Source organism: Zootoca vivipara, chromosome 14, assembly GCF_965207765.1.
Source record: "Zootoca vivipara chromosome 14, rZooViv2.hap1.1, whole genome shotgun sequence".
Lineage (NCBI taxonomy): Eukaryota > Metazoa > Chordata > Lepidosauria > Squamata > Lacertidae > Zootoca > Zootoca vivipara.
This window is the reverse complement of record NC_142597.1, coordinates 41,817,716-41,844,741: the sequence shown is the minus strand read 5'-3', so window position 1 is coordinate 41,844,741 and position 27,026 is coordinate 41,817,716. Positions and strand designations below refer to the sequence as shown.

At 42.2% G+C, this 27,026-nt stretch overlaps 2 protein-coding genes across 5 annotated transcripts in view; both read left to right on the top strand.

The window, feature by feature from the left end:
- INTS2 (integrator complex subunit 2) overlaps positions 1-3,665 on the top strand; it is a 29,818-nt gene extending 26,153 nt beyond the window's left edge. For both annotated transcript variants that reach the window (XM_088657920.1, XM_035139698.3), the window contains exons 24-25: positions 192-368; positions 976-3,665. In XM_088657920.1, coding sequence (XP_088514046.1) covers positions 192-368; positions 976-1,145 — 347 coding nt within the window. In that variant the 3' untranslated portion in view covers positions 1,146-3,665. The remainder of the gene's footprint in view (positions 1-191; positions 369-975) is intronic.
- A 2,644-nt stretch (positions 3,666-6,309) lies between these two features.
- BRIP1 (BRCA1 interacting DNA helicase 1) overlaps positions 6,310-27,026 on the top strand; it is a 112,982-nt gene continuing 92,265 nt past the window's right edge. For 2 of the 3 annotated variants that reach the window (XM_088657919.1, XM_088657917.1), the window contains exons 1-6: positions 6,310-6,410; positions 8,665-8,793; positions 9,822-9,933; positions 12,456-12,644; positions 15,012-15,142; positions 17,025-17,150. In XM_088657919.1, the coding sequence (XP_088514045.1) occupies positions 8,701-8,793; positions 9,822-9,933; positions 12,456-12,644; positions 15,012-15,142; positions 17,025-17,150 (651 nt within the window). In that variant the 5' untranslated portion in view covers positions 6,310-6,410; positions 8,665-8,700. The remainder of the gene's footprint in view (positions 6,411-8,664; positions 8,794-9,821; positions 9,934-12,455; positions 12,645-15,011; positions 15,143-17,024; positions 17,151-27,026) is intronic. The other variant, XM_088657918.1, reaches the window with a different exon arrangement.

Genomic DNA, 27,026 nt, shown 5'->3' with positions numbered 1-27,026 from the left:
TATGCAAGTCGCCACTTTGCAATTATATAGAAGAGGGCACAGAATGTGTGGATTCCCCAAAATGTTGGCAGGGTTGCTTTGAAGTGATGCGTATGAAATGCTGTGTGGGGTGTGTGGGTGTGTGTTTAAATGGTGGCTCTCATTGTTTGGCTCTGTCCCGTTTTCAAAAGCGCATCCTTTTGTCTCTCCAGTTTTAACCGAGGCAAAGCGCTACGCCTTTTTCGTCCCCACCTTGCCCTGCCTGGTCTCGTTCTGCCAAGCCTTCCCTCCCCTCTATGAGGATATTATGTCCTTGCTCATCCAGATCGGGCAGGTTTGTGCTTCGGACGTCGCCACAGAGACGAGGGATTTTGACCCAATCATTACGCGTAAGTATTTGAGCTGGACAGACATGATTGATGTGCTGGTTGCTCCTTAGATCAGCTCCTCTGAATGCTGAAAATTCAGCACCATGTTGTCCGTTTGCGGTGAATAAGGTACACTTAGGATCACATGGACATCGTGTGGCTAAAATCTCGGCCATCAGAGGAGTGCCATTGATTAAGGTTTGCATGGTCTGGGGTGAGGTTTCATGGCCTGCCCTGAACACCTCCTTGTACCTGCCCACAATGAGAGAAGTCATGCAGATCTGCTTTGTAAGCTGCTTTACTCCCAAGTTTATTTGCCCATCTACTCTGACTGGCAGCAGCTCTGCAGGGTCCAAGGGAGAATACAGCTCTTCCTCATCTCCTGCTTCCTGGTGCCTTTTAAACTGGAGGTTCCAGAAGTAAAACCTGGAGCCTTTTGTTTACTCTGCATGAGTCACTTTGAAATTTTTTAAAAAGAAATTAAATTAAAAATTAAGAATGATAATTGGCACCGCCACCAAATTTATACCCTTCCCTTTGCTGCCTCAAAGTACATAAATATTTGGTTTTGATTTTTTTTTAACCTTAAGTGCCACTTCACTTTGCAATGCCTTGACTTGTCCCCCAGGTCTCCAGCAACTGAAGGAGAAACCTTATGAGCGAACAAGACTTCATAAAGAGCCGGCTCATAAAACTGGAGCGGGAGACAGCAGCAGCTTGGATCCCAACGTCCAGCTGTGCCAGTGTATCGAAAATACTTTCATCGAAATAATTAACATGAGTGTCGGCGGAGTTTAAGGTGCGCCCGAAATGGAAAGGGCCGTTGCCGGGTACGTGGTAGCAGATGCTGACTTCTGGTTGGTAAATTCCAAACTGAAGCTTTCCAGGCCAAAGTGAAGCTACGAATTGGCTTGGAAGGAAACTGTATATTTTTCATTAGCTTTGGCTTTAATGCAAAGTTGTGGATGCAGCAGACAAATGCCGCTTTCAGTGAAAGCATCTTCAGGTTTTTCAAGTGGTCTCCGTGTCAGCTCCTTCCGGAATCCACATTTGGTGGTTTTTCGAAGTGAGAAGCTTGCAAACGCTGACCCAGTGTGTGTTTGTGAAACGGAGAAGTCGCTACCCTGCCATTTTGTTCTTCTTCAGTGTCTCAGATGGTTCTCTTTTGCCCCATGTCCTGAGTTAAAGCCAAACCACAGTCTGAAACCAGTGGGACAACTTCCATTCAAGCAGATGCTCCAGAGTGAAATGAACAAGGAGAGTTTGAAAGGAACTGGAGAAAGAGAGAGAAAGAGAGAGGCAACTGTTTTGATTGTTTAAATTAAAGGCCTGCATGTAGTGGTAGAGTCAATTTAGGTGGGAGTTTCTTTCCTGTTGCCCCTATTTGCTAGCTCAGAGCCAGCTGAGGTTCGAAAGTCCCAGAGTGGTCAGCAGGGGTATTATTTTTTTAGGAAAGGGGGGCAGTAGGAAACTCTTGATCAATGCAACAAACAGAACTTTGGGGTCACCTGAAGTGGCCATGTGGTGATTGGCTGAGACTGCGAAGTTCTTCTTAGCCATTAGGAGGGGCAGCAGGTGAGTAGATGGGTCAGCTGGTAATTTTCCGTGTCTCAGATTTTGCACCCAGGTCCCCAGCTGTCTATGACTTTCTCACAACTAATTCTTCTTTTCCTAGTCAAATTTCCTCTCCAACATTTTTAAGTACCAGCATTTTCTAGTATCTTTGGCAAACGTGACTTTTGCTGCAGATTTTTTTGGGGGGTGGGGAAATAAACCCTAAAATCATGTTTTTAAAAGCACTGTGTAAACTTTGGGATACTTGCCTGTTCAATATGTTTAGAGATGCCTGCGTGGGGAAAAGTACCAAAAGCAGAGTTTTATTGAAAGGCATTTTATTGTTGTGATGTTACTGTGTCAAAAATAAGTTCTAAAATGTGTTCAGGTAGCACAGAGCTAAGCTCAGTTTGTTTTTGTTTTGTTTTTAACCTCAGTACAGCTTTTAAGGAAAGATGGGGGGTGTCTTGACTCTCTTACGGTGTGCTAATTCTCGGAGTGTAAAAAATTGACATACAAAGCCTGAAGCACTGTTCATGTTTTTCCTCGCCAGCAAATATTTCTGAAATGATCCTTTTGTAAGCAAAGAACCCTCAAGTTTTTAGTCCTAGTTGATTTAGGTAAAAAGAATTGCATCTCAGATGGCTGTTTCAGTGGTCCAGTTAGGATGTCCTTCACATATCCTGCTTATTATTATTATTATTGCTTAGAAGTTACCATTTTTGTAGCGGAATGCCTCTCCCTGATCCTCAGGTGCAACCTTCCAAGTACATACGCAGACCTCTGCAGTTTTCTGTGCATGTTTTTGCGCAATGGCTTGGTTTGGCCGTCACATTTAAGCTCTTGTTAAAAATAATCTCTGGCATAATGTTAAGGAGCAGCACCCTGGTGCGCCCTGCTCCATTGCCTTTGCTCCACCCTGCTCCTGCTCCACCAGGAAGGAAACAAACCAGAGACTGGCTTCACGTCATCTGCTAACCAGTTTACGGTTTTTCCTCTCCAAGCTTAAGTTTTGTTCTTGGCATACTGTTTGTGGTTTGTCTGAGGGAAGCCAGGCTGCAAGTGCTGGTTTCCTCCCCGATGGAGGAACAGAATGGAAACTTTTGAGCAGAGCACATACCACCACACTCATTGTTCATGTTCATAGTTTATTTTTAACCATGGTTTAGTGGGACGTCCAAGGCAGTCATTGAATGCAGAAGAGCCTTCGTGGTTCATCTACGCAAAAGGGGTTGGATGTTGCAATTATATGGTATAGGGATCAGTCAGTGTAGGGCCAAGAGTCAAAATTGCCTCTGTCCTCTTCAAAGATGGTCAGTTGCCTCCTGTTTGATTTTAAAATTCTTTATCACTGTTGTTTAATTCTTCAGTGAAATCACCAGGATGATCCTGACAGTACTGTTCTGAAACCTCCTTGGGCTACATTTTCGGCTGAGTTTATATTGTAGCCAGCTAAACCCTACTCAGAGTAGACCCACTGAAATTAATGAACCTAAGTCATGTCTATTAACTTAAGTGGGTCTACTCTGCATTGGATAAAGCCCAATTCTATATGCCAGTGTTACCTTCTTACAATACAGTTTTTAAAATATTTTAGCTGACTGTAAGAGAGTGATTTCTTAAGACTGTTGTAAAATGTGTACATATGTTTTCATGTCTTCTGGTTTTATTAGGCTTGTAATATTTTTATATACCATTGGGAGCATTTTATTTCAATGAAGACCCAGTGGACATTGTGCGTTTCTTATAAACATTTGTACTGTTCCAGCGCGTTGTCTGTCTTTATATATATATACACTGTATATAATCAGTTATATATCTTATATAATAATAGCAAGCTTATTCTCTGAGCATGCATCCATAAGGAGTCCAAATGGAGCCAGCCAGATGGGCGGGGTACAAATAATAAATTATTATTTTTATTATTATCCATGCACAAAAAGGGGGAAGCATCAAGAGACTTGTGAGGACACAAAGGTTTGCAAAAGTACAACAAATGGGGGATTGACTGTTAGAAAGGGTGGGGAAATGGGGGTGGCAAATACAATAGAAAATTATTGGCTTGGTTGGTTGGCTGGAACTTTGTACAGGAGTACATCATGCTGCAACATTCTGTTGCACATCACACTTGTTTTCTGTAATGATAACTTGTACATGTATGCAACTTGGCATTATCAGCTGTGTCTTGCCTATTGAATCTTCATGCATATTCTGGGTTCACCGTTGAAGTCAGAGTGGATGGAGAATTCTTTAGGAGGGTGGTAACATTATGTGAATGTGGGTATGAAAGTGATGCAGAGTGGTGTGTGGCTGCATTTCACATATGGAGTCAACACTCTGTGTATTTCTCAGATGAAAACTTGTGCAATAAAAATGAAGAAAATGCCATCTCCTAGATGCAGAAGACCACAGGTTACCTGTGTAACAAGTGAAGCATTGTGAAGTGAGATTTTTGCTTAATAAAACTCTGGAACATTACAACCAGCTACAGGTGGTTCAAATGACGATCTTCCCAAGGATCTTCAGAGAACAGCGGTAGCTGGGAGCATAACCTCAGTGGGTTGAGAACTGTCTGCGTGCAGAAGGTCCCAGGTTCAATCCCTGGCATACTCAGTTAAGGATAAGAGGCTAGTAACAGTAGTACATAAAACACACACAATCCATTACCAGCACTAGGGCAACGTTGTTTTGGCTGTACTAGAAACAAAGCAAAAAATCCAGTACAGTGGTACCTCGGTTTATGAACACAATTGGTTCCGGAAGTCTGTTCATAAACTGAAGCGTTCATAAACTGAAGCGAGCTTTCCCATTGAAAATAATGGAAAATGAATTAATCCGTTCCAGACAGTCCGCGGAGTACTTAAACTGAAGCGTTCATAAACTGAAGCGAACTTTCCCATTGAAAGTAATGGAAAGTGGATTAATCCGTTCCAGACGGGTCCACGGAGTACTTAAACTGAAGCGTTCATAAACTGAAGCATGGGTGTAATTGGTTCCGGAAGTCTGTTCATAAACTGAAGCGTTCATAAACTGAAACGAACTTTCCCATTGAAAGTAATGGAAAGTGAATTAATCCGTTCCAGATGGGTCCGCGGCGTTCATAAACCGAAAATTCATAAACCGAGGTGTTCATAAACCGAGGTTCCACTGTAGAAGCAATGCAGTGTTTTAAAAATGAAAAACTTGCGCCAACCACAAGATGTCGCTGTAAGCTAATTGATGACCAAAAATATCCATCAAAAGTCCTCTCCCAAGAGGAAAGTGGAGGAACCCAATTTGCACATTGTGATAGAATAAATTTACCAGGTTTTTTTTCAGTGAATCCGGGGACACTTTTCAACTTCCTACTAAATAGATGGATTTTGTCAGGGGACTGATTTGTAAATCCGGGGACTGTCCCCGGGAAACAAGGACGTCTGGTAACCTGTTGATAGAGAGTGACAATTTTAAGCATGTAGCTGTGATTTTAATATAGGAGTGACCACCACCTCTCTCTTGCGACTTTCCTAACCAAACTTAATAAGCTACAGTGCATTTTTTCTGATCACTGAGATGCGTGGCACTTGAGAAACTAACTTTCTTCCCATTGACTATATGAGTACGGTACTGTATATTCCTGCATATAAGACTACTTTTTAACCCAGGAAAACCTCCTCAAAAGCATAGCTGCCAAGTTTTCCCTTTTCTCACGAGGAAGCCTATTCAGCATAAGGGAATTTCCCTTTAAAAAAGGGAGAACTTGGCAGCCATGCAAAAGTCGGGGGTCGTCTTATACACCGGGTCGTATTTCTTATACGGCGAGTATATCCCAAACTCTGTATTTTTAACTGGAAAAGTTGGGGGTCGTCTTATACGCCCATTCGTCTTATACGCCGGAATATACGGTATTTAAGTGCAAGTTAATTGATTCTAAGAGTCAGTATGGTGTAATGGGTAGAGTGCCCCCATCAAGTAAATCAATAAAAATAATTACAGGTAGGTAGCCGTGTTGGTCTGACGCAGTCAAAACAAAATAAAAAAATCCTTCCAGTTAAATAACTAACTGATTTACTGCCCCCCTGGCTACCCTTTGATTGCAGAGGGCTGGACTAGATGACCCTGGGGTCCCCGCCAATTCTACGATTCGATTATGATGATTTATGGGGGTTTTTTCCCATGAAACATGGCACAGACAAACTTCAAAAATGTGGTAAGCGATGGCCAGAGAATCTCCACCTTGGGAAATTTAGGGGAGGGGGCAGAGACGCCTGAAATTCAGGTAGGCCGCACTAACCGAGCGGCTACCTAGGCAACAGCAGGAACCCGGAAGACACGCCAAGCGTTGAGTTCCGATTAGAATAATCCCAGGACGTTTTGGATTGGACCCGCTCGCGGCTCTCGATTGGCCGGCGGCAGCCCGTGTCTCGCCAGTGATTGGCTGAGGTTCCGGATGGAGACGGGCGCCGTGGGGTGCGGAAAAAAAGGCGGGAAGGAGGGCTCGTCTAAGCCGAAGAGAACCCGATTCCTGAGGTAAAAAGTGTGGCTCTTCTTCGCGCGCGGGCCTGGGCTTGATAAGCGCGTACTGGGCGACTCCAACTCGCAAGAGGAGAGGGGTGGGAGGATCGCTTAGCTATTCCATCCCTTTTTTGAAAGGGGGGGGAAGCGTGTGTTGACCGTTAATTTCTGCCCGAAGAATGAGCATCTCTCTCTATTACATAGATCTCTCTCTTTGTGTGTATATTTATGTATATAAACCCTCGTAAATTTAGGAGGAAAGAAAAGCGGCGTTTCTTTCTCTCAACCCCCCCCCGGTATTTATAAATGAGAATTCAAAGTAACGTGGATTCTGAGGTGCTGTTTCAAAACCCACATAACAGTTGTCCTAAAAACATTTCACACTGGGTTGTATCCGTGTCAGCCCTGCTCCGCGTAGCCCCATTGAAATGCGTGGATATGACTGAGGACCATTCATTTCAATGGGTCTCCTCCAGCTACCGGTATGGCTGAGTGGGACCAAATTGGCTGTCTTCCCCTGCTTTTCTTTCTACAACACCAGTTGGTTGCTGTTACTTATTAAACGGCGATGCTTCAAATCTATACAGTAGGTGTGAATCCAACTAAGTTCTAGTTTTGAGTGTTAGCCTATTGAAATCAATGGACCTAAGTTCGTCAGGCACATTACTTTCCATGGCCTGATACTGAGCATTTCACAAGCCACTAAAGATAAAAAACCAGACACGTCTGAGTGTTTTGATTCTTCATATAAAAAAATAACCAAGCATTTCTGTAAGGAGAATTAAAAAAAAAACCAAAAACACCGAACCTCTTGTTATTACCCTTATGCACAAAGATGGCCTGAAATATTTTATGGGCACTTTGGGGTATGCAGTGTTGCTGGTTGGTCTAGACTCCTTTGAGAGGAAGGGTGCAATAGAAATTTAATTTCCTCTGGCACAAAGTTTCCTTCAGTTTTGAAGGGGGGGGGGTGATGAGGAAAAGGCCCCCTCACCAGCCTCATCCAACCCAAAACTCTAGGAGATTAAATCTTAGGGTACAACAACATCCATTTGGGCACATTTTGGAAATAATCCCTTTCTTTTTTTAATACACAGACACACAAAAGCCAGAAACTCATAGCTACAATCAAACCAGCAGGTTAAAAAAAAAAGTGTTCTTGGTTTTTTGTGTGGTTACTCTTTGGTACAGTGGTTTTGTTGAAATAATTGATTGCTTTCCATTATTATTGCTGTTTTGCATTTTACCTTCTTGTGTACCATCTTGAGAGGAAGGTTGATACAGAAATTTAATTACTATCTATTATATTTTAACATAATTTGCAGATGTTTTTATGAATATCCCGGACACTGTAGAGCATATTCTCTTTCATTGTCCATTGTACAGTACGCTCCATCAACGTGTGCTGTCCCCTCCTTTGGGTGATCTGGAACCATATATATATATATATATATATATATATATATATATATATATATACATACATATACAATTAGTCTATGTAGCCAACTGCTGCCTTTTTTATATATTTCAAGGCTCTTATATGTGATTTTCTCTTTTATGGTTTTATTTGTAAAATGCCTAATAAAGGTTGATAAGTAAGTAAGTAATTTGTATACCATTTAATTGTAAATAAAGCTTAAAAGTGGTTTACAAAGAAGGTAAGATTGTGAAAAATATTTAACTGAAATCCTGGAGAACTGCTGCCAGTCAGTGTAGATAATACAGAGCTACATGGACTGATGGTCTGATTTGGTGTAAGGCAGCTTCCTGTGTAATTCAGCCCTTTATTCAGAGGCATGAGGACACAAACTTTATTTTTAGGTGGGGGGCAAAAGTTCAGTGTTTGAGCACATGCTTCACAGGAAAATAATGGTCCAAATTCAGTCACTGGAATCTCCAGGTCAGCCTTGGAGAGAGCCCGTGTCGGAAATCCCAGAGAGCTAGTGCCAGTCATTTTAGACAGTACTGAGCTAGATGGACCAATGGTCTAACTCAGGCACCCCCAACCTTTGGCCCTCCAGATGTTTTGGACTACAACTCCCATCATCCCTGACCACTGGTCCTGTTAGCTAGGGATCATGGGAGTTGTAGGCCAAAACATCTGGAGGGCCAAAGGTTGGGGATGCCTGGTCTAACTTCTGAATGAAATGTCTTACTAGTAGGAACCAGTTTGCATTTATTTCTCTCTCATTCTTTGTGGCTTTTGCCATGTTCCTGCGGCATCCTGTGCATCATTTAGAACGGCTTTGCTTTTTTAATTTTGCAGATTTTAATCAAGAATACTGAAAACTCAATTGTGGTTATGACTTCATCAGCGTCAGAATACACCATTGGAGGTGTGAAAATTCTCTTCCCTTGCAAGGCATACCCTTCACAGCTTGCTATGATGAATGCAGTAAGTTAATTCATTGCATTGAGATTTGTAGTTAAGAGCCAAGTAAATCAGCTTTCTCAAGCGTTTCTAAAACATTCATTTTAAAATGTTTTCTAAAATTTTTGTTTTATGGTTGAGTTTTGTTTTTGGGTTTGTTTGTTTGTTTGCTTGCTTGCTTGCTTCTCAAATGCAAACCTCAAGCCCAAAACAATTAGAAACGTTTACAGAACTGAGAATGAAATTTGCAATAATGCTCATATCTTGGTCTGGTTTGGACATAACTCTAAACTGGGGCAGGCTGGATTCAGACTTCTTCTAATGCCCTTGGGCCACTTTGACAGGTGGGTGGGACTGCCCACCTGTCCATCAACTCACATCCGGTGAAGCTTTTGCCCTATGAAATCAAATTGTGCTGGTGAAAGAAACAGAACTTGCTAACCCTGCTTCTTTGTCCCCACATAGTAGTTTACAATCAAACTGCAGGCAAAGAAAGTGTTTCCCTGGGGGATGTGTTCTAAGCACTGATTGGCACTTACAGCAAGCCTTGCTCATCTATAAGGCTCCTGATTGTTTCTTTGCAGCCATGTCTTCATTTGTCCCACACATATGAGGTCAGGTGAGGGGCAGGTGAGCAGGGTTGGGGAATATGGGCGATTTGGGACATCTGCTGGTTCTGATTTGACCTGCAGACTACAGGTTCTCCAATCCTGCTCTGAAACAGGGTGTGAAAAAGCTGCTGGAGTTTTTGGTATGAGTCTTTCCCACTCCTCTCTGCTCTTCAGTTTCCTAGTAAAATGACCATAGTTTGTTGTTAACATCAGTACTAGGAACTGCAGTTAGTTTGGACTATGGTTTATTGAAGCAACTATCAGAACCTACAAAACATACCCTCTGCAACCTAATAGTTTCCTCCAGGATGAGCAAATATTTGCTTAGGATGTGCTGGATATTTCAGATGATATTATTTTAAAATAAATGTTACTGCACAAATATCATTCACTCAAGATGGTTTACAATCCCCTGTGCTTATTATATTTATTTACTCACAGATTGTGAAGGGGCTCAACTCCAAACAGCACTGCCTGTTGGAGAGTCCTACTGGAAGCGGGAAAAGCCTGGCGTTGCTTTGCTCTGCATTGTCATGGCAACAGTCACTTTACGGTAAGCCATTTAGTTTTGGAGTCTCTTCCCTAGAGAGGCCCGTCTGCAGGGCTGTGCTTATTTTAGAAAGGCGACAGTATTTGATCATCAGGGCATTTGAAGGTGTTTGGGGGCAAGGGAGGATGGGGCTTCCCCCCCCCAACAACTTCTCATGCTGAAAATTCCTCTTTTACTCAAAGGTACAGGAGCCACCCTGGCTTTTTTTGGAGGGGAAGAGCCATAGAGCATTTGGTATGCATGTGGAAGATCCCTGGTTCAATTCCTGGGATCTCCAGATAGGGCTGGGAGAGACTCCCTGCCTGAAATCCCGGAGAGCTGCTACCAGTCAGAATACAATACCAAGCTACATGGAGCAATGGTCTGAATTTGCACTGGGATCTCCCCATGTTCCTTTGCCTCTGGTCACCCTGTTCATAGGAAATACCTAGTTGGCTGCCTGAAATTATGTGGCCCAGTTGGCTGGAAGATGTCTGTTTTCCTGGGTCTGTAAATTATTCAAGTAGCTGTTGGCTGTCATTTATTCATTATTGAGTTCTGCTGCAATGTTTAGCATACAATTCAGGAGGACAGTGGGGTCCCTGGGCACAAAAGGAATTACGATCTGAGGGAAAAGCAGCTCCACCTTCCAAGGATGAAGAGGTTGAGTAAGGTCTGAGCTCACCACAGTGCATAACGATGGTCCAGTCTGGGCATGTTACCTTATTCTCATTGCTTGATAACTAGAGCTGCCACCCAAATACTCTTCAATTATTTTGAATTTGAGCTCATTGATGGGCAGAGCCCAGGTATGCTGGGGTGGGGTGTAATGTGAGTCTAAGAAGAGCCTGCTGGATCAAGCCAATAGCTCATCTAGACCAGCATCTTGTTTTCACAGTGGCAAACCAGCTACCTGTGGGAAGCCTGCAACCAGGATCCAAGTGGCTTCCAGTGACTGGTATTCGGAAACGTTACTGCTTCTGACCATGGAGGCAGAGCATAACCATGATGGCTAGTAGCCATTCATAGCCATGGATTGGTTCAGTCCTCTTTCAAAACCCTCCAAGCGGGTGGCCGCCACTGCCTACTGTGGGAGCACATTCCATAATTTAACTATGTTGCTGCAAAAAAAGCACTTTCTTTTATCTGTCCTGATGTAGTAGATGCATTGTTGCTGCACCAGCAGAATGGCCACCTTATCCTATATCTGCTCAGCTTGGGAACGTTAAAACACACTTTATTTGTTTATATACTGAGCTTAATTTTAAATTTAAAATCCCAGAGGGGTTTGCAAATCAAAGCATTCCTGGCTACACTCCCCAAACCCACCAATCAAGGGCTGTGCTGATAATGATGGCCACATCAGTGATTTAGAGCGGAATTTTTTCATTGCTTCATTTTTTCTGCAGGGAAAAGAAAATGCTTTTCACGTGATCATTAGTAACAATGAATGGTTGCTGATTACAAATACCATATTAGGCCAGCTTGATAGTTTTGAATTTGAAGTTCATATTTTTCAGGGGATTTATCCATAGCAAGTATGAAAGTCAGCACAGTTCTTTGGGTTTCTAAAATGTATTTGCTTGTCAACAGTTCTGAGGACCTTTGTGCTCCCTTTGGTGTAAGGGAAGTACATACTCTTGTCTTTAAATTAAAGTTCTAGTAAAAAAAATTACATTAAGCGTGCTTTAATTCTCCGCAATATTTCAGGTCAAATTTGGGTTGGGGCAAAAATCAGCTGGGGGTACTGTTTTTTAAAAGCTGTGATTACGAAGTGTGTTTTAAGTGCAATATACAGTGTGGCACTAGATGGCGATGATGAGCCCTATGGAAAACTCAATATATTTTTTCAAAACGCTTTTTCTAAAAAAAAGCATTTTCAGAGTGCTTTTATCTAGATTCCACCTAAGTAAAATAAGCATGCTAAATTAGATAATTTTGTAAGATTGGGCTGAGGAACTTTTCTGAGCTTGAGGACTGTGTTCCCTCATGGGCAAGCTTCAGTGTGTGTGTGATATGCCAGTGGGTGCAGCATCTGGTGTGACTGGGGGGGTGGGGGAGTCAGAGGTTTCTGCATAGATACCCACACACCATGTATATCTCTCCACCCTCCATCCAGGCAAGCAAGAGGCACTATTACAAATCAAGGATACATTCCTGCTTAGTAAAAGCACTCAAGGAGAGTGTGAAGCAGGGCCTATTAGGGATGTAGCCGGCAGACAGGGTGCGAGTTAGACTGGGAAACTCCCAAGGGCTAAATAGGCAGGCCTGGCAGGAATTTGGCCTCAGCGTCTCATGTTGCCCACCACTGCTCTGTGGCATTGGAAACTTTTCTGATGTAAACTGTTCCCAACACACACCTTTCTGTGTCACAGCATGCAAATGACACCATGAGCCCTCTCTCCTGGAACACTTCTTGGTGGGTGACTCTTGATGTGGTGGGAAGAAGTCCAGCTAGATCAGGTCCCAAGGTGATCTTCACTGGGCTCCCTCTTTCTTGGAGTTTTAAAAAGAAGGTGAATAATATTCCCCTATTTGCTCTCCAGACAAACCACTTGATGACTTGCAATGTTCAAAGGAATGCAAGAAACCAGAGACCTTGATGCCATGCAGCTGTCGCTGTCATGCAACTCAGGACCAGGACAGTGTAGCAGTGAGCCAAGGCACATCTTATTCCTTCCCCAACAGTGGAATGGTGACACCTGTGAAAAGTGGAACCAAGTCAAGAAACAAAGGTAATTTTCAAACCACTTCTTGGAAGGTTTATTAGACTGCTTTGAAGGGCACGTGCAGCACTGATGTCCTTCAAGCGTAAGCTTGCAAAGACCCATTGTAAGATATAGCCTCCAGGCAATTAGCTCAGGAAGCTTTACAATAGTTGGTGGCCATAAAAGGAAAAGTGGGGATTATTGGTCAGATATGTTGGTAACACGACATATGGGTTAGTATCTTCTGAGGTCCAATTCACAATTTCGTTTGAGGGGGATAGTAAGTGGGGTACCATGGCCTTTTAAACCGTATGTTTGTGTGTTATTGTTTTCATTTGTTACTAGGTTATGAACTTTTGTGTTTTTATATTTTAAGCCGCCCTGTGATCCTCAGATGAAGGGCAGTAATATAAGAACTGCTGCATTAGGATCCCTGTAAGGAACCACTTTTGGCTGGAGGATTGGATTTGAAAATAACCCAACCCTCTGCAGATTGTATTGACAGGTGGGCGGGGCAGACCCCCCTGCCAGTCAGCTGAAGTCAGGTGTAGGAAGAAAGAATTCACGACTGCACAGTAACTGTTGGGAGTGCGCCTTCTGCATTTGGCACCTTTCCCTGTCACTGTTTTTGGAAGGAATCTGAGACACTCAGAAACTCCTAAGTATCTTCAGTTCATTCTGAAAGCTGCCCAGTAGGGAGGGAACCAAAGGTAAAGCTGGGACTGCAAAGAAGAATGGCTCTTTTTAAGTCACTGCTTGTGTTTGTTTGTTTATTTAATAAATATACCCTTATTGGAACATAAGACATTTAAGAAGTTACAATAAACAGTGTTGAAGTTACATGTGTGGATAGGCTTGCTGGAACAAAAGTTTTAAGCAGGCACAAAAAAAAACAACAAAAAACATCAAGGCGCCAACCTAATATCAATGGGCAGGGAGTTTCAAAGTGTAGGACCTATTTCTTGAAAGTGCAGAATGACTCTGATCTGGAACTTGTAGAAGTTCCATACTTTTATTTGGCACTGTTTGCAGCTGTGACTTTGCCTGTCCCATACCTGATGTTAGGTCAGGGTTTCCCAAACATGGGTTTCCAGCTGTTTTTAGACTACAGCTCCCATCATCCCTAGCTAGCAGGACCAGTGGTCAGGGTTGATGGGAACTGTAGTCCAAAAACAGCTAGAGACCCAAGTTTGGGAAACCCTGTGATAGAGGTAGCTAGATGTGGCTTGGCCCTTTTGCCAAATGGGATGGAGGGGCTTGGTAAACCTAATTTGGGTCAGATTCCCCAATGTTACATTAGGAGCTGCGAATGTTACAGCAGAGACATGAAAAATGTTGGATTGAAGGGTTGTTTTATTTTTTATTTTGGCTTCCAGCTTTTGTTGGAAAATGTTTTTATGAGATTCAATAAAGAATAGTTTCTTCTCTAGCATCTATTCAGTGATATTAGGACAATTCAGAGGGATTCCCTTGGAGCAGCACTAGTGTCCATGTGGTCGGCCAGCTGTGGAAACCTTGGAACACACAGTGCTGCAGTAGAGTCTGTATAAACTGCCCAAGACAGAGGCCTCATCTGCACTACAGTGGTACCTTGACTTACGAACGACTTGGCAACCGAATTTTTAGACTTACGAATGCGGCAAATGGCCGCACACTTACGAATTTCTCGACATCCGAACGGAAACCGCAGCGGTTTTAGATAGGGTTTTTTGACTTACGAATTTTTAGATGGGTTTGCTTCAACTTACGAATTTTTCCGTTTCTAATGCATTCGTATGGGAAATCGCGTTTCCAATGGTGCTTTTCGACTTATGAATTTTTCGACCTACAAAGGTGCCTTCGGAACGGATTAAATTCGTAAGTCAAGGCACCACTGTACACATTTAAAACAGCATCATAACTTTTTAAACATCCATGGCTTCCCTAAAGAAGCCTGGGAACTGCAACTTGTTAAGGGTGCTGAGAGTTGTTAGGAGGCTCCAATTCCTGTCACAGAGCTACAGTTCACCGCCTTCTTTGAGAAGAGGGATTGACTATTAAACCACTCTGCAAATGGTAGCTCTACGAGGAGTATTAGGGGGCTGATAGCGGTATGATTCTGCTTTAAATGTATAGTGCAGATGGAGCTAGAAATTCATAACAAAGCAGTTGGGGAAGGGGAAGCCATAGTGGTCTTTCTGCTGACCAGCAGAGGAGTGTGCTAGCTTTGGGTTATAATATTGAGCTCAATTATAAATGTTAGCATTTCACTTCTTTTCTAATGTGCTGTTGTGTGCTAGTTTTGTTATAATGTGGGTAGCTGGCGGTGCTTTTTTTTCTTGCCGTGTTCGTAGTGATTTGTTTTTTCTACAGTGGCTAAATAATAGGGATTTTCTATTTTATATGTTGCCATAGCAGATGAAATCTCAAGAACCACACTTGCTTCCAAACTATCTGCAAAGAAGCAGGCATCTTCGCATGAAGATGGAGATGATGATTTTATAGTAGATAGGAAAAGGATTCGTTCATTAGAAACAGACCAGCAGGTGAGTACATTTTGCTGCTAGCAAAATTAATTCAGGTATCCATCAGTCCAATTATGGATCAGCACATCAATTAAAACTGTACAGATAAGTAGGACTGAGTCACAACCCAAACCAGACTGTTGATTGCTTTTTCTGTTTTTGGCTGTTTCTCCCACAGAAGCCGTTATTAGTTCAGCCTTGTATTTAAGCACTAGTCTGGTTGCTTGCAGTGACCAGGAATTGCATGCAGATGAATGAGCAGGTTCGCGGAGGATGGATGGAACATACAGGGTTAATCCAGGCTTCTACTTGTCCCATCACTTTCCTCCAGGAAAACACAGTCTTTTTGACACTTGCTCCAATTCAGCGCTGCAGACTGGGTTTTCCCCAGGAAAGCAGTCGGGTAAACAGAAAACTCCTGCAAACTGTGTCCAAAAAGCATGGGATAAGCAGAAAACCACTCGAACCCATTCTTCTTAGTGGAAGTGTAGATGGGCCCTCAGTTTCCCCTTTGTACCCTTCATAGAAATGAGGAGAGAAGCCACTGCCTCTGTTCTCAGCATTTAAATTCAATTCAATGTTCTTCCCCTGTCAGTGCCCAATGGGCTAATAATTGGTTTTTTTAAATAGACTATTAACTTTTGGGAACTTATTTACAAGGTAGGATTAATTACAGGCATATCTTAAAATTAAAGTGCTTTATTTGAGGGCTGTCCGCTGATTTTTTTAAAAAGTGTTTGTGTTCATTTATTGTCTGCCTTTTAATCAACTGACTAAATGTAAAGACAAATGCATATCACAAAAAGATAACTTTCTGAGATAATGGAGAAAGTGTGAGATAACTGGACATAAAATGAATGAAACCTGCTAATCATTTTGGAAAGACAGGCCATCTTTTTTATGTTTTTCATGCCTTGATACAACACCAGAGCTAAAATGGTTTTAAAATGTTGTTCCATTTGACTCGCAACAATTATAATTTCTGTTAATCTAAAATTCAGTTGATGTAAAATTTAGTTTATATTTTTTTCATCCGGATACTGCTGAGCTACAACTCTCATTATCCCTGACTATGGTCCCTCTTTGCTGGAAGTGATGGGAGTTGTAGCTCAGCAACATTTGGAGGGCCACAGAAATTCCTCATCCCTGATCTTACTGGTTAAGCATGCAGCCTTTCTATTCCCCAAACATTTTAAATTGTAGCTGTGTTAGAATGTATGTTCATCATAGCTAGGACAGAGTTGGCAAAAAACTGGGGCACTTTGTGGGCACTTACTTGAGGATGGAAAGGAACAGAGGCCAAAACTGATGGGGCAAGATGGATTTTCTCGCAGAGTAGATGACATTCCAGCCACTCAAAAGTTTTTCTACAAATACAGCCATCCATGCAAATATGAAGCATGATCACAGTTAAAGGACACAATAACAGGGCTGGAGAGTGTTATGGTCTGGGGGAGGGTTGTGTGGCTTCAGGAGAGTCCCAAGGGCTATATAGAGAAGCCTGGAGTGTGCATTTGGCCCCCATGCCCGAGTTTCCCACGCCTGCTATAGTTGGGTCCTAGCTCAGCAACTTAAGACCCAAATGGCAGAGACAATAGCAAACTAGACATGTCAGTAGTCTGACTCATGTCTTCCCTATTACGGAGGTTCAGTTACATTCTAGGTTGGATTTTTATGATACAGGACCATTCTAACATCCAGCTGGCCTGGCCACTTTTCGATGTGAACTCTTTGTCCTCTAGCAAATGCCTAGAATACTTTGCAGTGTGCAGGGGTTCCATAGCAGACAGATCTTGGGGAAAGGAATCCCATCAATGTAGGAACTTTTGAAAAGCCACTGGCTTAAAAGGAGACATTGTGCCTCCTACCTGAGTTTTACAGGCATGTTGGGTGTTCCTTACAGGCAAGGAAACGGCACCGGCTGTCCCAAGGAACCCAGTTAGTTGACGCTCTGGAGGTTTACCGGCAGAAGAAAAATGGGGATTTAACTGTGTGCTCTGAAAAATCGCTCCCTTTCTCTCTCAAAACAGTAAGTACAGCAGTTCTGGATTCAAGAAGCAAAGACCAATTACCGTATGTTGTTGCAGAAGAGTTGAACATGAGAACCCAGGTGTTCTAGCTGGCCCAGCTGTAGCTCCCTTTCCACCTCCTCCTCCTCCTGGTGCTTTAACATTAAGAGGCTCTTACTCCAGCAATGACCTTGGCAGGCTTGGTATTCAAGGCATCCCCTGCTTGAGAGTTTGCATCTCTCCTGTGCTCTTTTATTTCAGTTTTTCTGGCCTTTGATGTTTATAGTATGTACAGTTTTGTTTTGTTTTAAAGAAAGTGTCCTTTTTCTTTCTAGCATTTCATAGTCGACATTTCTTCTTGTGGAGGTTATATAGTGGTGTATAACACCTGAATGTTATTTGATAACCGTTTTATATTGAATAAATATAATGAAAGAGAATTGCCACTTTTCTATAACTCTATGCATCGTAATTGTTTCTTTCATACTCGGAACCACTTGCTGTTGTTGTTCACTAACCACAGTGCCTCCCAGCCTTCTAATAGTGGAAGCACGGTTTGGCTCAAAAATAAAGGTGGATGGATGCTTTGCTCTTGTACCCCCAGGAAGTTTATTTTAAGAACGTTATCCCCCTAGAGCTGTGTCTCCCGTGTTGCTGGCTTTCCAACATCCATTTGATACCTTTTTATTTACCCAGGCTTTTGCAGTCTGATAATACCGGTAGCTGCTCAGGAGTAAACTTTCTATCTGTTTTAATTATTTGTTATTATGTTTTTAGTTTGCTGTATTTTGATATACATCCCCTTGAGCTCTCTGAGGAAGGGAAATCTATAAATATTATTTTTATTTTTATTTTTTAAAAAGGAGCAGTTATGAGTAAGTGATTGCCAACCTGAAAAATGCCCAACCTCTTTCTGTGATTCAGTCTGCATGCGCCTCCTAGAATCATAGAATCATAGAGTTGGAAGAGACCACAAGGGCCACCCAGTCCAACCCCCTGCCAAGCAGGAAACACCATCAAAGCATTCTTGACATATGCCTGTCAAGCCTCTGCTTAAAGACCTCCAAAGAAGGAGACTCCACCACACTCCTTGGTAGCAAATTCCACTGCCGAACAGCTCTTACTGTCAGGAAGTTCTTCCTAATGTTTAGGTGGAATCTTCTTTCTTGAAGTTTGAATCCATTGCTCCGTGTCCGCTTCTCTGGAGCAGCAGAAAATAATCTTTCTCCCTCCTCCATATGACATCCTTTCATATATTTGAACATGGCTATCATATCACCCCTTAACCTTCTCTTCTCCAGGCTAAACATACCCAGCTCCCTAAGCCGTTCCTCATAAGGCATAGTTTCCAGGCCTTTGACCATTTTGGTTGCCCTCTTCTGGACACGTTCCAGCTTGTCAGTATCCTTCTTGAACTGTGGTGCCCAGAACTGGACACAGTAATCCAGGTGAGGTCTGACCAGAGCAGAATACAGTGGTACTATTACTTCCCTTGATCTAGATGCTATACTCCTATTGATGCAGCCCAGAATTGCATTGGCTTTTTTAGCTGCTGCATCACACTGCTGACTCATGTTAAGTTTGTGGTCTAGCAAGACTCCTAGATCCTTTTCACATGTACTGCTCTCAAGCCAGGTGTCACCCATCCTGTATTTGTGCCTTTCATTTTTTTTGCCCAAGTGTAGTACCTTACATTTCTCCTTGTTAAAATTCATTTTGTTTGCTTTGGCCCAGTTGTCTAATCTGTTAAGGTCATTTTGAAGTGTGATCCTGTCCTCTGGGGTATTAGCCACCCCTCCCAATTTGGTGTCGTCTGCAAACTTGCTCAGGATGCCCTCAAGCCCATCATCTAAGTCATTGATAAAGATGTTGAATAAGACTGGGCCCAAGACAGAACTCTGTGGCACCCCACTAGTCACTACTCTCCAGGATGAGGAGGAGCCATTGATGAGCACCCTTTGGGTTCGGTCAGTAAGCCAGTTACAAATCCACTGAATGGTAGCATTGTCTAGCCCGCATTTTACCAGCTTCTTTACAAGAATATCATGGGGCACCTTGTCAAAGGCCTTGCTGAAATCAAGATAGGCTACATCCACAGCGTTCCCTTCATCTACCAGGCTTGTAATTCTGTCAAAAAATGAGATCAGATTAGTCTGACATGACTTATTTTTTAGAAACCCATGCTGACTTTTAGTGATCACAGAGTTTCTTTCTAGGTGCTCACAGACCGTTTGCTTAATGATCTGCTCTAGAATCTTTCCTGGTATTGATGTCAGGCTGACTGGGCGGTAATTGTTTGGGTCCTCTCTTTTCCCCTTTTTGAAAATAGGGACAACATTTGCCCTCCTCCAGTCTGCTGGAACTTCGCCTGTTCTCCAGGAATTTTTCTGAAATCACCTCTGCCAGTTCTTTTAATACTCTTGGATGTAGTTCATCTGGCCCTGGAGACTTGAATACATCTAAACTAGCCAAGTATTCTTGTACTACCTCCTTACTTATTCTGGGCTGTGTTTCCCCTGCTGAAACATCTGCTCCATGTTCTTCAGGTCGGGCGTTGTTTTCTTTTTTGGAGAAGACCGAGGCAAAGAAGGCATTGAGGAGTTCTGCCCTTTCTCTGTCCCCTGTTTGCATTTCACCATCTTCCCCTCTAAGTGACCCCACTGTTTCCTTGTTCTTCCTTTTGCTACGGACATACCCATAAAAGCCCTTTTTGTTGCTTTTAACCTCTCTGGCGAGCCTGAGTTCATTCTGTGCTTTAGCTTTTCTGACTTTGTCTCTACATGTGCTGGCTATATGTTTGAATTCCTCTCTGGTGATTTCTCCCCTTTTCCATTTTTTGTACATATCCCTTTTAAATCTTAACTCAGTTAAAAGTTCTTTAGATAGCCACCCTGGCTTCTTTAGGCACCTTACATGTTTCCTTCTCATTGGTATTGCCTGAAGTTGTGCTTTTAATATCTCCCTTTTAACAAACTCCCAACCATCATGAACTCCCTTCCCTTTTAGTAAGTCTGTCCATGGGATCTCACCCAGCGTTTCCCTAAGTTTTCTGAAGTCGGCTTTCTTAAAGTCTAGGATTTGAGTCTTACTATGCTTGGTTGCTCCTTTCTGCTGAACAATAAACTCCAGAAGAGCATGATCACTCCCACCTAATGATCCTGCCACTTCTACCCCACTAACCAGGTCATCACTATTGGTTAGGACCAGATCTAAAATGGCTGATCCTCTTGTTGGTTCTCCCACTTTCTGGACAATGAAATTGTCTGCAAGGCCAGTGAGGAATCTGTTCGACCTTATGCTCTTGGCTGAATTGGACATCCAACAAATATCAGGATAGTTGAATTCCCCCATTACTACTATCTCACCTCCTTTTGAATGCCTGGTCATTCTTGGGCTTGCCTTCTTCCTACTTGGAAGAAGGCAAGCCCAGTGCAGTGAATCAAGTGGAGATACAATAGGCAGCCATTTCTGATGTCAAGTAATTCTTAGGTGCACTGTATTGAGAGAGCAATTCAGTATTTCAGTTGCTCCTGCCGTAGAGATGGGAGGCAATAGCTTACCCCCTGAAAAGACTATTGGATAGATGGAGAACAAAAATGCTGGCTCAGGCAAAGATGCAGTGGGCAGCCTATTTTTGTCAGCGCAGGTGGCGCTGTGGGTTAAAACCACAGAGCCTAGGGCTTGCCGATCAGAAGGTTGGCGGTTCGAATCCCCGCAATGGGGTGAACTCCTGTTGCTCGGTCCCAGCTCCTGCCAACCTAGCATTTCGAAAGCACATCAAAGTGCAAGTACATAAATAGGTACCGCTCTGGTACCTATTTCTGTGTGCTGCTCTGTTTCGCCAGAAGCGGCTTTGTCATGCTGGCCACATGACCTGGAAGCTGTACGCTGGCTCCCTCGGCCAATAACGAGAGATGAGCGCCACAACCCCAGAGTCGGTCACTACTGGACCTAATGGTCAGGGGTCCCTTTAATAGACTCACAGAACCTTTCGATTTTATTTATATATTGGGGCGCTTGAGGCATTCACTGTGGATAGTTCAGGAATTCCTGGCTTATTTTTGCCAGCTTTTTTGTTATGTCAAAACTCAATTCACAGCACTTTTAAAATGCTGCCTCTGAACACATTCTTCATACTGTCTCTTTTTTTAAAAGTATGTTTGAAAAAGGTGGCCCGGAGATTTTTGTACCCCAGGCATGTGCCTAGTTTGGTTCTCTGCCTGAGCTGGCTCTTTTTATGCGAAAGAGATAGTTTTACGACTCCTCTTGAAGGGGTGATAGGAACAGCTAAACAAGCGCATGGACTATTACTGACATGAGTAAGTGCTTACTTTTTGTATGTGCTGTGAGTTAATGACCTCAGCTGCCACAATGACTTAATAAGTTGGGCAACTTGTATTGATTTTCATTGTTGCTGTTGTAAGTGTCTAACTGAAAATCAGTGACTGCACAATTAAGTTGCTTCTATAGTTAGCGTCCTTCTTTAGTGGAGTTGAGGGTTATGGGAAATCAATAGGGATTCCTTCAGCAAAATTGCTTCACAAGTAGTGACTTCAGATAAACCCTGTCCCTTTGGAATGCACAACAGCCCAGGCTCTCATCCAAGCTTTGAAGTGAAACAAAAAAATTCAATTATTTCTATAAAAAAATCTCTTCTTGTTCAGACAAAATGGCAAACCATAGTTTGCCTCAGAACAGGAAAGGAGAGAGGGAATCACCACATGTGAAGAAAGGATGATGTGTGCATGTGCATGTGTAGCTGAGGCTTGGGTAAATCACACCAAACCATGGAGAACACTGAAGGCCCAACCCTTGTCTGATGAGAATCTTACCCAGGAGCCACACTGGCTTCTACCAGGCATTAGCTGCACACAGAATACGTTTGGATATCCTACTAAACTGTGGTTTAACCAGACATAAACAAGGCTAGCCTTCTCCAAGGTTTGCATTCTCTCCCCTTCCTCCTTCTCCAGCAAATTTCTGAGATGGGACATTTTTGGTGGTCCTGTTGACTCCCACATGCCAACAGATATTTGTCAGAAGCCACTACTGCTCCTTATTAGATGCCTTCTAGAAACACTACTATTCAGACAGGCCTTTCAAGCCAGAGATTCTTTGTCCAACTAACTTTTACTGATGTGCATATATATGTATATTTCATATGAAAATGTGGTTTATAAATCTTTAAATAAATAATTGAAGGTATCATCTAGAATCCTAAAATCAGCTGGGGAAAGTAATACTTTTCAGTGGAGACAGCTCAGGTGTTTGGCCGAGAGTCACCAAAATGTTGGTGACCAAGTGACATGATGTGGGTGTGTAAATGCAGCACGTGGTCTTGGGCATAGCTGCCAAGTTTCCCCTTTTCTCGCGAGGAAGCCTATTCAGCATAAGGGAAAATCCCTTTAAAAAAGGGATAACTTGGCAGCTATGGTCTTGGGTGTTATGGAAAGCAATGGAAGGGGCCTTTCTTTTACATTATTGTGTAATATTTATGCTTGTTTCACTGGAATCTTGTAAGCTTTTAAAACCAGTTGGGGAGGGGAGATCTTTTAAACAATTTTAAGTGATTTATTAATCAGAGCTCAAATAGCGTTCCAAGTTAAAGCCGTTTCTTTAAGTACTGAATAATTTTGAAATTCCATTAAATGCAAATGGGTCAGATTGTCTGCCAAGGTAACTCCATTGATTTTTTCCCCTTCACTGAAAGCATGTCAGCAGAAAAATCTGGCCCTGTGAATCAATGTATAAACTTTTAATAATATATGACACACCTACTGAGCTCTCACTTGTGTAATTTTTTTGTTTTGTTTAACACAGTGTAGGTGTATTGATTGGAATGCAGAGCATTCTGGGAAGGCAGAAAGAATGGCTCCTGATCTATCTATCTATCTATCTATCTATCTATCTATCTATCTATCTATCTATCTATCTAGATTGTTTCCTCCAAGAAGTCACAGTGATCTAAACAGCTATCTCCACTCCCCATTTTATCCTTGCAATAACCCTGTGAGGTAGGTTAGGCTAAGAAATAGTTACTGGCCCAAATGCTCCCAGTGAGAGCTTTATGACAGAGCCTAGGGTTTGCCGATCTGAAGGTTAGCGGTTTAAATCCCAGTGACGGGGTGAGCTCCCATTGCTCAGTCCCTGCTCCTGCCAACCTAGCAGTTTGAAAGCTTGTCAAAGTGCAAGTAGATAAATAGGTACCGCTCCGGCGGGAAGGTAAACGGCATTTCCGTGTGCTGCTCTGATTGGCCAGAAGTAGCTTAGTCAATGCTGGGCACATGACCCAGAAGCTACGCCGGCTCCCTCGGCCAGTAAAGCGACACGAGCGCAGCAACTCCAGAGTCTGCGACTGGACCTAACAGTCAGGGGTCCCTTTACCTTTACCTTCCCCTGTCTTAGTCTAACACTATACAACACCCTGGCTTTTCTCCTTCCCTCCCTGGCTTCTTTAACCTTTAAAGTGTTGGTTTTATGCTTTAAAGCCTTAATTGATTAGGACCCAAGTTATAAAGTCTGCTGCACCTATATCAGTTTTCCCGATTTTTAAGATCAGAAATGGAGGCCCATCTCACCTGCCTGCTGTGACAGCAGTTAGATTGGTGGGCGCTAGGAGATTGGAGATGGCCTTATTTGTAGTAGCTCCATGTCTCTGGAATGCTTTAGCATCTGGGGTCTGGCAGCCCCATTATTACCAGCACATTCAAAAGGCTCTGAAGACATACCTGTTTTTCTTTGGTCATCCTTTGAGAAGTACTTGTTGAATTGATGGTTTTTGTTGTATCTTGTTACTGGGTTTTAACATTTTTTTAGGCTTCTTCTTTGGTTGAGCATTGCTGGTTTTATTTATTGTTTTGTTGTATGCTGATTTATCTTCTAAACCACTCTGATATATATCACTCTGAGATGACATTTGCTCTTTAAAATATTTGCAGGGAAGCATTTTTTTAATCTGTATTCTACCACCTCACTGCACTACATGATGTGGGGCAGGAGTGTGTGTGTGTGTGTGTGTGTGTGTGTGTGTGTACACATAGGCGGAATAACAACCATTCTCATTGTAGCTTTACTAGACAGATGGTTGCTATTCAATCAGATTTACTAATAATTAGAGCCATTGAAATTAATGTACCTAACTTATTCATGCTCAATAATTTCAGTGGATTAAAAAATTATATTGCGCTCATCACTAACAAAAAAAGTTTTTTGCTTAAAAGAAGAGGACCTATATCTGTTACAGTGCTCAATAAATTTTATTAGTATTAGTGTACAGAAAAGCTGTGTAGAATTTAAAATCTGCCAAACTCTGTGGCATTTCATTGTAAAGAACTCTGGAGCCCAGCAGGGGGCACTGTTGGTTTTCAGATGCAAACCCTTCAAAAGAACCTGAACAACATCAAACTTCCAAGTTCTCTCCTGAATTACAACAAAAATCCGTGATTGCTGAGGCAACTACAGGTCTCTCTCTCTCTCATATATATGTATCACTAAGTTGTGGTTTATTGTCTCTCCCATATATATGAGAGAGACAATAAACCACAACTTAGTGATATTTATGTATGCAGCACTTTAGCCTGTTAAAATGAGCTTGTGGATTATAGAGCAAGAGTAAAGGAAAATTGCCACCTGTAGCAGAAAGCGGTTTCTGCTTTGAAGTGGAAGTTTTATTAAGGCAGTTTCCATTCATGAACCTGAGTGTAACAATTTATTAGGTAAATTGAACTTTTGAAATTGTAGAGGGGCTGGACTTGTGTGTGGCTGTGCTTTTTTGGATCATTCACAACTCTTATTTTTTAAAATTGGTGTGAAGAAACAGGGGCCTCTTATCTGTTTAATTTGATTTTTTAACCTGCCCTCCACTATGAAGTCAGAGGGTGGATTTGAACAATATGACCACACACTAAAAAACAACTAAAACAGTTTATGCAAGCAGTTCCCAAAATGCCCTCCTCAGATGACTTGAAAATTGCTGAGGGGGAGACTTGGCAGCCCAGTTCATGATTTCCTGCCAGTTGTTGCAATTGTGCTAGATGCTGTATGTTTTTTTATTACATTTCATTGCTTCTTTTTATATATTGTATTTTTTATTGATTTCTAATTGTAATGTAATAAAATACAGTACATTTGGTTTTTTACAGTTTACAATATCCGTGGTTTATGCAGTTATAAAAATAAAACCATTCCAAACAAAAGCAGCAATAATATAGGTTAAATGAAACAGAAGAGATGCGTCCCACAAAAATACCTGAACTTGTGCACCAAGGCCAGGATAAATAGGTGTATCTTCTGCTTCTGGCAAAATGATGGTGCTAGGCACACTTTGGTAGGGAAGGAATTCCACAGTTTTTAGGGGCTGCCACAGAGAAAGCACTCCCTTGGTCGTCCATACCCTGTGCTTCTGAAAGTATCAAGAGGTCCCCCCTCTGCTGAATTTAACACATGGCATCTTGTTCTGACTCAGAGAAGTATAAATAAGGGTTGGAGGAGTGTGGGGGTGCCTCCTTTGCAAACCTTATAATTGTGTGATTAGTGTCCCTCCAGTTTGGTGAACACCTTGCTCAGTTACACATGTATCTTCCTGTAAAATGTCAGAATTTGAGGCCACTTCTTCCTTTGCAGATGCTGTATTGTAAACCTTATATGACCAAAATATGCAGCATAATAAGCTCGTCGCGTCGTCTGCTCAAAATGTGAAAGTTCACAAGACTCAGGTTTCAAAATCTGTTTAAAGTGACTCTTGGACTAATGAAAAAGTTAATTATAATCCAGTTCTTAATCATATTGTAGATAAAGGGCTTGGTTATTTCAGGTTGGTACTACAGAGCCAGAAGAGAAAAAAACTGGCTGCACTTAATTAGGTGGATGGATTTTTGATAATGAAACTCGGCACCGAACCATATTCAATCTGTAGGGTAGGCTTGATCCTTCAAAACTAAAGCTTGATCCTTCAAAACTATTTCAGTGCCTTAAAGCCCAAAAGTTGATTTTCTTTTTTAAAAATTAATTTTGTAGAAGTTAGGGCTACAAATAATAAATAACCAACAGATGAGAGGTAGGTAAAAATAAATAACTTATAAAACTAAGTTTGACATTTAATCTGCTTATTTTGTCTGTCTTAACAAGTTTCATAGTGTACAGCACAGAGTTACCAAGAGAATGGTCACTGATCTCCAATGTCCTAACAGCAAAAAAACTGGTGGGTGCATACCTTGCTATGGTAGTGTATTTAGGGCCTCTGCGTCTAATTTATTTATATACACAATAAAGCAATACCAGACTTGATTAAAGGTGCCTTTTCTTGATATCCCTCTGTCTGGAGCCTTGGTGAGCCACCTCTAGTCGGTTTAGATCAGTGTTTTTCAACCTTTTTTGGGCAAAGGCACACTTCTTTCATGAAACAAATCACGAGGCACACCACCCTTAGAAAATGTTAAAAAATTTAACTCTGTACCTATATTGACTATATATAAAGTAATTCTCCCACGGCACACCAGGCAACATCTCGCGGCACACTAGTGTGCCGCGGAACAGTGGTTCAAAAACACTGGTTTAGATAATACTGAGCTAGATGGACCAACGGTCTGACTTGGTATAAGGCAGTTTCATGTGTTTCTCTGTCCCTATCATGGACTTCAGATACCGGTACTACAAGTGTGAAGTCTACCCACTGCTACTCTAAACCAGGGCTGGGCAGAAGATAGATCTCTGAATGATTGGCAGTGGATCACCAAGGATTCCCAACTCCCAGTGGTTTAAAATTAGCAATAACCTTAGCTCCAACTCAAAATTAGGGGTGTTGCTGGGGCACGAGGAATCAGGAGTTGGTCTTTTGTGAAAGGGCTGAGAGCTGTTTTTCAGACACTGAAAACAAATTCGTGGGCTGGAATACACTT